The 10,993-nt window shown below is 57.0% G+C and overlaps 1 protein-coding gene across 2 annotated transcripts in view; it reads left to right on the forward strand.

The window, feature by feature from the left end:
• Positions 1–9,822, forward strand: part of IKBKB (inhibitor of nuclear factor kappa B kinase subunit beta) — a 50,629-nt gene extending 40,807 nt beyond the window's left edge. The window contains exons 14-22 of one of the 2 annotated variants that reach the window (XM_043454697.1): positions 438–589; positions 745–806; positions 1,795–1,904; positions 2,906–2,955; positions 3,042–3,141; positions 3,282–3,429; positions 5,061–5,188; positions 7,441–7,531; positions 8,580–9,822. In XM_043454697.1, coding sequence (XP_043310632.1) covers positions 438–589; positions 745–806; positions 1,795–1,904; positions 2,906–2,955; positions 3,042–3,141; positions 3,282–3,429; positions 5,061–5,188; positions 7,441–7,531; positions 8,580–8,645 — 907 coding nt within the window. In that variant the 3' untranslated portion in view covers positions 8,646–9,822. Of the gene's footprint in view, positions 1–437; positions 590–744; positions 807–1,794; positions 1,905–2,905; positions 2,956–3,041; positions 3,142–3,281; positions 4,853–5,060; positions 5,189–7,440; positions 7,532–8,579 lie in introns of those variants that run through there. The other variant, XM_043454695.1, reaches the window with a different exon arrangement.
• Positions 9,823–10,993: the final 1,171 nt, after the last annotated feature.

The following is a 10,993-nucleotide window of genomic DNA, read 5'->3' on the forward strand; positions in this document are numbered from 1 at the left end:
CGGCCGCGGGGCGGGGCCCGGGGTCGGCCGTCGTCGGGAGGGGCAGGAGGGAGGCACTGCCCTGGACGGGCGGGAAGCCGTCGGTGGGCGGGGTGGTGTGGTCCGAGCGGAGCAGGGGTGTGGACGGGGCGGGGGGCTGGCCCGGCTCCACTGTGGGTCGGCCACCCTGCTGGGCCGGGCCGACTCCTTCCCTGGGTTGTGGCTGGTCTGGGTTCCTTTGCGTGGCACTTCACCTAATTCCAGTCTCGGAGCAGAGCCTCACCCATCACCACGGGCCAGTAAATTGTCATGAGGGTTAAAAGTGGCTGCTCTGGTTATGATTATACTAATTATAGCAGGGGCCTGCCAAGGTGTTGGAGGCCGCTTTTATTTCTGTCCGGGAAGTGGTACCTGGATCCCAAAGACGCCCGTGGTGTGTCTCTTGGGGGCCCCTGCAGGATGAATCTGCTGCGGAACAACAGCTGTCTGTCCAAGATGAAGAACTCGATGGCTTCCATGTCCCAGCAGCTCAAGGCCAAGCTGGACTTCTTTAAGACCAGCATCCAGATTGACCTGGAGAAGTACAGGGAGCAGACAGAGTTTGGGATCAGTGAGTGCGTCCTTTGCAATCAGTCTGGAGAGACCATTAAACTCTTCTTTCTCAAGTGTTTTTTTGTTCTCTTAGAGTGGAGTTCCTTTTTACTTACTTGGTTTTGGGGTGTTTTCATTTTGTGTTTTTTTCTTCCCTCCATGTTTTTCCTCCAGCGTCAGACAAGCTGCTGCTAGCCTGGAGGGAAATGGAGCAGGCCGTGGAGCTCTGCGGACGGGTAGGAGGCTCCTTGGGGTCCCCAGCCCGGCCGAGGGCACCCCCTTCCCTGCCATCTTTTTCCTTTCTCACTGAGTGCTCAGTCCAGCTTCTGTGTTGAAAATCACATTTTCCTCGCCAAGGCTCTCTGCCCTCAGCTAGCACTTACTGGCAGGAGGCGGGGTTGCCTTGCAGAGGTCCCCAGTGTGGCCAGTCCGGGAGCCACACAGAGTCAGGCTTAGGACTTGACGTGTCCCGGGGAGTGCAGACCTCTTCCCGCGAGAAGGGCCCTTGGCTAAAGGAGTAGCACTCGGTCATGTCAGAAGTTGCCCTGACCTCCTCCTCGGGACACTGAACCCGTAGGAAGGAACGGGTCTGAAGGGGCAAGTCTGAGGGCTATGAATCAAATGCCGCTGAACGGTGCTGATCATGAGGCTGGGGAGGCGGAGTGCCCCGGTGGACCTCACTCGGAAGCCTGGGCTCCAAGGCCTTTTCCTGGACGTTTCCACCATCTGCCTGGTGAACTCAGGCAGGGAGCCTCCCCTCCATGTCGTAGTGTCTGTTTCTGTAAATCGGTGCCGATGTGTCTCGTTCGAGGTGGGTGACCCCTTGTTCAGGCACAGGGACACGAGCCACCACTCCACACCCACCCCCGTCCCCCCGATCTCTGTCCTCGTGGGTGTAACCCCTGAGATCAAGGATGAGTTAGGAGAGGGGAGCGTGCCCCGGCTGGTCTCCACCCCGGGGCCAGGCCAGGTCCTCTCCGGCCCCATCACATCTCGCCCTAGTCTGCGGTGGGGGAGACTGCAGCGTGGGGCCAGGGTGACCTGCCTCAGGGCCACAGAGCTGGCGGGTGGCAGGCCCAGGTCCCAGCTGCGGACTCCCAAGTCCGTGTCCCTTCTAGCTGGGCAGCTAAAGGTCCATGGTGAGGCCCGAGGGCTCCCCTGAGAGCCCAGCGTCCAAGGAGTCCCTGGCCGATTCGGCTGGCCTCAGAGCGGCTCTGTCTCCAGGAGAACGAGGTGAAGCACTTGGTGGAGCGGATGATGGCCCTACAGACGGACATCGTGGACTTGCAGCGCAGCCCCATGGGCCGGAAGCAGGGTGGCACGCTGGATGACCTGTGAGTGTGTGCATGCGTCTGTGCGGGGTGGGCGGGCTGTTTAAGCGTGGGTCCGCTGGAGCGCGCCCTCCCGTGCAGCCCGGCCCCGGGGAAGCCCTCTTGGCACGTCTGGAAGATGACCCCAGGCAGACCTCTGTCTGTCTGAGCCTCACCTGATACAGAAAAGCCGTCTGACCTCACAGTTGTGGGGAGCAGTTCAGATAAGGCCCCGAGCCATGGTTCGTGAGCTCCAAAGCATCAGGTCAGACGCCTGGCTACCCAGCATACCCCAACCCGGGCACGGCCCAAGAAGCAGGAAGTAGGAAGGGAAGGAGCCGGGCAAGTCTTAGAAGGTAGGACCTTGACTCTTCATTTGAGTCCTGATCAGGACTTGGTCTCGGCTCCAGGGACACCCCCCCAACCCCGCCGCTGGGCAGAATAACCCCTACTGGCATCCTGGGAGCAGATGGGGGCACCAGGAGAGCCTCCTTGGGGCTCAGCCAGGCGTCTGATGCATCTGCCAGGACTCTTAGGACCGGAAGCTCTGATTATTTGTAGCCTGTATTTTGTCAAGTTATTCAGCATTTTATTTTACTCTGGTTTTCAAACAAAAGTCAACTCCTGAAAATGTCAGCCCATCTCACTGTATTAGGGCCCCAGGGAGGGCATGTCTGCTCCTGGCTTTAGTTTCAGGGGCCACTTTCTCTGAACTCAGGACCCGCACCTCTGAATTGCAGGGGCCAGGTGGGTGGGGAATCCTGAGGGACAGAGGAGGCTTCTGTCCTGAGGACTCTCAGGACGTCTCAGCAGTGAGCTTTCAGTTGGAGTTTCGACAGTGAGCCGGGCCTCCCTGTGTCGTGGGCTTCGCCCGTGATGTCCCCAGGAAGCATCCTTTCCTCCAGCCGGGACATGCTGCCCGCCTGGCTTCTAGAAGTCGGTGATGCTGCCGGAAGTGGCTCTGGTGCTCCAGGTGAGCTCATTAGCCTTGGGTGCTGACGGATCCGCTGCCTCTTGTGTTTCAGAGAAGAGCAGGCGCGGGAGCTTTACCGCAGGCTGAGAGAGAAACCGAGAGGTGAGTGGGCCGCCTCCCGGGTCCCCCGCTGCCCAGCACCGGGCCGGCCCCCCCCACAGACCATGCGGCTCTGTCCCGCTTTGCAGACCAGCGGACTGACGGTGACAGCCAGGAAATGGTGCGGCTGCTCCTGCAGGCCATCCAAGGCTTTGAGAAGAAAGTGCGAGTGATTTATACGCAGCTCAGGTATTAGGCTGCCGTCCCCTCCCCTGGGCCCCAAAGGAGCTCCCGCCCGAAGCAGCTGAGCAGAGTCCTCCCCCCGGGGCCCGCGTCCTGCTCCCCAGTGACCCAGGCGCGCTGGAGCTCATTGCGCTTGGTCTTCACAGTAAGACTGTGGTCTGCAAGCAGAAGGCCCTGGAGCTGCTGCCCAAGGTGGAGGAGGTGGTCAGCCTGATGAGCGAGGATGAGAAGACGGTGGTGCGGCTGCAGGAGAAGCGGCAGAAGGAGCTCTGGAACCTCCTGAAGATCGCATGTGTGAGTGAGCCCCGGCAGGCCCGTCCTGGAGGCGGCAGGGTCAGCGTCCACGTGTCAGCTGGGCCTCGGGAGGCTCGAGGGCAGAATCCCTTCTCGCTGCTTCTCAGAGGCTACTGGCTCCAGCACTCCTTGGCTCGTGGCAGCATCACTCCAGTCTCTGCCTCTGACTCCGTGCGGCCTCCTTCTCTACGTCTCTCTCTCTCTCTTTCTAAAATTTGTTTCTTTTTGGTGGCACTGGGTCTTTGTTGCTGCCCGCGCACTTTCTCTAGTTGTGGTGAGCGGCAGCTATTCTCGAGTTGGCAGCGCGCAGGCTTCTCACTGTGGCGGCTTCTCTGGTTGCAGAGCACGGGCTCTAGGGTGCGCGGGCTTAGCCGCTCCACTGCACGTGGAATCTTCCTGGACCAGGGATCAAACCCGTGTCCCCTGCATAGGCAGGCGGACTCTCCTCCACTGTACCACCAAGGAAGTCCTCTTCTGCGTCTCTTGTAAAAACATTTATTCCAGGGTCTAGGTCCCACCCAGATAGTCCAGAGCGATCTCATCAAAGGATCCTTAGCTACATCTGCAAAGATCCTTTTTCCAAACGAGGTCACACCCCGGGTTCCTGGAGACCTGCATTCAGCCCCCGTGGGGCGTGCCTGCGGGGCCCTGAGCCAGGCCTGTGCTGCTTAGCGCTCAGCCCGCCCTGTGTGCGCCCACCATCCCGAGGTGGCTGTGATCCCCCCGTGTGCTGCTCAGAGAGAAACCGCAGCGCAGAGGAGAGCCCAGGACAGAGACGGGAGAAGAGCCGAGAAAAGCTTGGAATCGAGCTGGCTGGACAGAGCCCGGCGCGCAGGCGGCAGGGAGGCTGTGGCTGTGGACGCTGACAGCAGAGCCGCTCGGCCACGGGCCGGGGGAGGCCCGCTGCCTCAGGAGCACCGGCTGCCGCGGGCCAGGAGTCAGAACACCTCGGCCCCATCTGTTCCCCAGGTGGCGCACGTCCCAGGAAGTCACCTAGGATCTCCGTGTGTTTGTCTTCTCCTTGGGAAGAGTAAACGCACCTTCCTTCTCATTTCCTTGTAAGGGTTTGTTAAGCAATCCAGTTAATGAAGTAGAAGCCTCAGGGCCTGCCTTGGTGGTTCAGTGGTAGAGAATCCACCTTCCAATGCAGGGGTCGAGGGTTCGTTCACTGGTCGGGAAACCAGGATCCCACATGCCACAGGGCAACTAAGCCCTCACGCCACAACCAGAGAAGCCTGTGACTGCAATCAAGAGCCTGCAGAGCCAAAAAAACAAAATTAAATGGCCAATGGTTGATTAAAAAAAAAAAAGAAATAGAACCCTCAAATTTCTCTGTATTTAGAATCCAAAAAACTTAAATGGCCAATGGTTGATTTAAAAAAAAAAGAAGTAAAACCCTCACATCTCTCTGTATTTAGAACCCTTAATCAAAAAAGTTACACCTGCAGATGCAGAAGCAGTTTCTAAGCCGAAATGCAAACCATCAGACAGCGATGTTGCCTGATTTGTGCAGGAAGAGCAAGTGTCTCATGGCCAGGCAGCTCATGAGAAAACCTCCTGCCGTGAAAGCAAAGTTTCAGTCATCCCTAAGCCTCCAGACCGCTGACTGTCTTTCTGGTTTTGCCCTCTAGAGCAAGGTCCGGGGTCCCGTCAGTGGAAGCCCAGACAGCATGAACGCCTCCCGCCTGAGTCACCCTGGCCAGCTGATGTCGCAGCACTGCGCGGCTTCCGACAGCTTGCCCGAGGCTGCCAAGAAGAGGTCAGTCCTCATCCGTGGCGCCCAGTGCCGAAGTCCGGGGCACGTTGGGAGGTCATGGGCGCAGAAGCACGGGTCTCTTGTCACCCGCGTCACCCATCCGTAGCTCTGTGCGCGCCCGTTGGCGTCTGTACCCTGTGTCAGGCGCGGTGGGGGTGGACGTGGTGTGTTGCTCGCAGAACTGCTTGAGACCTGCTCAGACACATATCCTTATCTGAGGCCGGGTTGCTCTCACTGGCTGGGAACCTTCTGTCCAGCGCTGACCAGTCCCGTGCTGTCCCCTCGTCCGTCCATCACTAACACTGTCTGCTCATAGAAGCAGGTCCCCAGGTGTCCGCTGGTCAGCGCACCCCAGTCACGCATTGCTGGTCCCTCCTGTGGTCCCTCCCCCCGCCCCCACGCCGTTCACCCCTCCCCGCCCTGCCAGCTGCGCACTCCCCTGCTGCAGAGCTGGGCGTGCAGCCTCAGAGCCCTTCCTGTGAGGTTTTCCCTCCGTGCCTACTGCCCATTGCTACCCCAGGCCCCCTCTGGTCAAATCCGTCTTCATGGGAGACTGTTTTGATCGAGTTATTCTTCCGGATATTCAGGGACCAGCCATGGCGGCCCGCTGCCTCGGGGCCAAGGCTGGGCCTTTTCCAGCCTCCAAGCGTCCTCTCCAGGCTCACCCCCGCTCCCAAGCAGCTCCTGGCTCTGCCTGGGGGTCTTGGAGCCTGGTCCAGACCAGCAGCATGAGTGGGTTCTGGGCTCTCGCTGGACGTGCAGGTTCGGGATCGGCAGCCCCGGGTAACCAGGCCGGGCTGACCCCCCTGCATCCTGGAGTCCCGGGTCCTCGGCTCTGCTGACGCCCTGCCTCCCACCCACTCCGCGGCGCAGACAGACACGCACAGATCGCCGTCTCCTGAGACCCCCGTGTGGTTTCTTGTTTCTGGTTCAGTCTCATAACCATTTCTTCAGAGCCGTCCCTTGCTGGGCCCCAGGCACTGGAGATGGTTAAGATCGATTCCTAAGGGAAATCTACAGGCTAGAAAGTAGACTCGATTGCTGAGGGAGGGGAGTGACTGACAACAGGTACAGGGTTTCCTCTTGGGTGATGCAAACGGTCGAGAACTAGACCTCTGCGGTGGTTGCACGACGCTGTAAGTGCACTAGAAGTGTGTAGTTGTGCACCTCAATCGGGTGAATTTTATGGTTTGTGAGTCTATCTCAGTAAAGCTGTTTTCAAAAAGTCCTGTTCCCGTACTTTGGGGAGTTTGTAGCCTGCACTGTTTTGGATTTTTTTTTTTCCTACTTCTCTTTTTGGCCTCTTGGCTTGCAGAATGTATTTCCCTGAGCAGGGACTGAACCTGGGCCCTCGGCAGTGAAAGTGGCAGAGTCCTAACCACTGGGCCACCAGAGGATTCCCATGTCGGATTCTTAATTCTTTCCCCAACTTCCGGTTAGCTCCCTGAGGGTGGTAGCCAGGTCCGGGGCCTCTGGGGCGGGCACAGAGCCTGGTGCCTGGTCAGTGGCCGGTGGCTGAGTCTGGGCTCTGCTCCTCCCACCAGCGCCCCCTTTGCGGTGAGAGGAGGAACTGCGGGGCCCTTCCTGCTGGGTTTGCCCGTTCCTCCAGGAGATCCTCAAAGCGCTGGGAAAGGCGTCCTGGGGACGCAGGCTGCCGTCTGTCTGCCCACATCCTGGAGCCGAGGTTAGAACAGGACAGGTGGCTTGCTTTGCTCTCGCTTTTCTCAGCCACGGCCTGTTCTCGGGACGTGTGCGTTTCTTCCCGTAGAGAAGGTGGGACGTGTGCGTTTCTCATCATAGGAGAGGCGAGAGGGCAGCAGATGAGTCAGTTTCTAGAACACTGCTCCCAGTCTCAGAGAGCTGAGGACGCCGGGGGAAGTCTCGTGGTCTGTAGGTCTTGGTCAGTTTCAAAAACTGTGACACAGGTGATCTGGGAGAGATTTTCAGATTGTGGCAGTTTAGAGAGAACCTAAGAGATCTCTTCGGCTGCGAACTTTTTCATCAGGCCAGACCTGTGCTTTCTCATGTCATGAACGGCGATGCTCACGGCTGGCTTCGAGCTTCTGTGACAGCCCTCAAGAAGACAGAGGAAATCGCCGAGGCCGTGTCATATATTTTAAGACACTCAGTATCAGAGTAATCGTTTAATTTTTGAAATCTTTCCAGAAGCCCTTTAGCATATCTGTACACAGTAATCTGTTACTTTTGAGAAGTTCACACTGACCGTGTTCTAATAATCCAATCGTTCTCTGCAGTGAAGACCTGGTGGCCGAAGCGCACACCCTTTGCGCCCAGCTGGAGAACGCCCTGCAGGACACCATGAAGGAGCAGGACCAGAGTCTGCGGGTAACGGCCCATGGGGACCCCGGCTGCGCCACACCTTTCCTTTTCCGCAGCCAACGAGGAGAAGCTGAGAGAGAGGCGACGCCTTGCCGCCTTGATCTCGGTGTACACTTGGGATTTTCTGGTACATCTTTTTTATTCATCCTGATAGCAGGGCTGACAGCTGTTGAACAAGCGCAGGTACCTCTCGTGCTCTGTCTCCTCTCATCCTCACCACGCTTGGTCCTTACGAGGCAGGTGGCATCCCCGTGGGAAGGCCTCTCTCCCACTCTTCCTTCCGTGTGGTTGCTGGGCATGCACGTAAGAGGTGCAGTGCTGGGCTCCAGGGACAAAGCCATCACCACCCCATCTCTCAGGGACTCGGAGCTTAGGGACTCAGCAAGACTAGCTCTAGGGAAGCTGATCTAAAGAAAAATGAGTCCGGGTGCAGAGACATCGAGGCAAAGCTGAACTTGCTGAGAGGATGCTTGATCATCCGCTTGGGTCTTTTAATGGCCATTTCCTGCCAATACAGTCTCGGTTTGGGGAGACTGGAACTTCTCGGTTTGGGGAAGGATTGGAGGGATCACCACCAGTGGTGATCACCTCTTTGTTTCTTCAAGTGTCCTTCTCCGGATTGGGGCTTTCTGTGTCTCCTCCTTGCTGCTCTTCCTCCTCTGGGCCCTGTATGTTTCGATCCTTGTACTGCCTGTTTGCTTCTGCTGGAGGAAAAGGAAGTCTGGCCGGGCGGTTCCAGCTGGTGAGGCTGGAGGTGGAGAGCTGAGATGAGCCCTGGGCACCTGGGTGTGCAGTGAGCATAGGTCAGTGCTGTGAGCTGTAGGAATAACACTTAAATTGCCTGGCCAGAGTCTCAGGGGCTCCGCGCCCATCTGAAGATAGGCTCCTGCGTGGTCTTGAAGACACAGCTCTGGTTCTGGGGTCCCTTGCAGAAACTCAACTGTCTCAATGAAAGGCTCTTGCCTTCCTTCTAAATCGTGCTGGTTGCCTCCCGAAGAAGAAAACCAGGTGCCAGGGTGGCTGCATAGTTGTTAACGTGCCCGTTGACTTTCAGTCTCTAGACTGGAGCTGGTTGCATTCGGAGGAGGAGGAACAGCAGAGCCTGGAGCGGGCCTCGTGACGGTGGGCGGCCCTGGCCGTAATGGGCCGCCTGGCCCCAGGCCCCAGTGTCATCGCATCCGGCGTCCTTGGCACCCAGATGGAGATCGCGCTCCTCCAGCAGCCGTGACGGTCGCCGTGGACCGAAGGCGTGGCCCTCCGTGGGCACGGCCAGCAGCTCGTCCACTCGCCGGATTTCCTCTGCTGCAGAGGCCCAGCGGACGTGGATGCAGGGGGGCAGCATGTAGGAGATACTGCCGGGGCCACCACTGCCCCCGCATGGGGAGAGGAGTGCTCCAGACACAGTGGCCACACCCAACTGGCTCCCAGGACGAAGTCTGAGCGGCGCTCAGTGCCAGCTGCCTCCTCCTGACCCCTCCTGCTCTCCAGAGGAGGCCTGTCTTCATGGCTCACGGTTCATCTGGATCTGGCTTCTCTTGCGCAGACCTCGAAACCACAGATCCCGCCCTGCCCCATCCTCCTTCCTCCTGTGATCTCACTGCTGCTAACGTTTGTCCTTCCACCTGCGACCTGCAGCCAGGCTGCGGTCCTTCCAGCCAGCATGACTATCTGGAGCCAGGAGGGAACAGCATCTCCCTTCCTGCAGGTCCCAAAGAGTCCCTGGGAGCGAGCTGCCTTGGAGAAGAAGGAAAGAAGGAATGGGTGTCTGTCACCCACGAGCCTGCTGACCCCCTGTGCCCACAGCCCTGCCCCGTGTGCGGCCGTGGGGGGATGGGGGAGGTCCCGCCCCTCGTATCCTCTCACGGTGTTATTTAGTGAATTATTTAAAAAACAGATTCTTTATTTTGGAACATGACAGATCTCACTATTTTTGTAATACCTCTGGTTAGGACTTAACAAACTCAAAACCCAACTGCGATGGAACGTTTGAAGAAATCGAGCGGTGCCAGAGCCCGCACTGTCTCTCTGTCGTCTCACGAAAGCTTCTCCGTGTAGCAGAAGGGCTGCATGGTGAGCTCGGGTGATCCCGAGCAGGCAGGTGTGGTTGGAGAAGAAAGCCAGACGAGAAGAGTTTCACAGAGTGCCTTCTGTGGAGGCAGTACCATGGGTTCCATGTAAAGGACGTTTGGGGAACAGCGGTTCATGCTTTAAGTGCCTCTTAGAGATTCACGTTGTGCACTGGTTTACTGAAGGATCTGAAAGTCCCTTGATAATAAACTGGCTTCCTTCTGCCTAAATCCACTGTTTTCCCAACTCGCTTGATGATAACACCTTTTATTTTCCTGCCATGTGCATGTAACATTGATGTAACTCCCAAAGAACTAGAGTGTGATAAAGCATGATTTTGGAAACACTGGTGGAGAACACAGTGGGAATTTAGACCGGAATGGTAGGCTGGGATGGGGTCAGATCAGGGAGGGAATGACTGTCAGGGGCCGATTTCAATGGCAGTTGGAAGTCACTGAAGAATTCTGAGTAAGGAACCATCACCAAAGTTCGTGCTTCAAAAGAGTAACATGGGGACTTCCCTGGTGGTGCAGGGGTTAAGAATCCGCCTTCCACTGCAGGAGACATGAGTTCGATCCCTGGTCGAGGAACTAAGATCCCACACGCCAGGGGGCAGCTAAGCCCACACACCACAACTAGAGAGACCGCAGGGGAAGATCCAGCATGCAGCAACTAAGACCCAATGCAGCCAAATAAATAAATAGAAAATTTTAAATACAAAAATGATAAAAGAGTAATATAACTCGAAAATGCTAATAGGTTGAAAAAATGAAAACCCTGGAGGTTGGACTCCTACTTCCAGAAAGTGGAGCAGATGTACTTCCCCACCTTCTAGTACAGCTGAGACCGTGGGACGTTATTTACAAACAAAGAAGACTCTGGAAGATAGTGAGAAGGATGCAGAGCAGCGGGGACCTTGGCCCTGAGCGGTCACACGCGGTGAGCTCCCCGGGAACGCCTCTTGCCCCCATGTGTCCCTGGCGGGCGCTGGAAACAGCAGCCAGTGACACCAACAGAGACGCTGCTCTCCAGCTCTGGTAGCTTCCTCGGTCTGCTGTAACAGACCACCGCAAACTTCATGGCTTAACACACACTTATTCTCACAGGTCTGGAGGCCGGAAGTCTGAAATCAAGTTTTCCAAAGTCTCTAGGGGTGATTCTGTTCCTTGCTTCCTCCAGCTTCTGGTGAATCCAGGAGATCCTTGACTTGTGGCCGCATCTCTGCCTCTGTGGTCATATTGCCACCACTTTTTCTGTCTCAAATCTCTCCTGTGTGCGTTGTAGAAAAACCTTTGTGATCAAATGCAGGGCTGATCTGGATAATCCAGGATAAGTGTCTCTTTTCAAGACCCTTACTTTGATCACGTTTCGCAATATAAGGCAATATTTATAGATTCTGGG

Source organism: Cervus canadensis, chromosome 31 (genome assembly GCF_019320065.1).
Source record: "Cervus canadensis isolate Bull #8, Minnesota chromosome 31, ASM1932006v1, whole genome shotgun sequence".
NCBI lineage: Eukaryota > Metazoa > Chordata > Mammalia > Artiodactyla > Cervidae > Cervus > Cervus canadensis.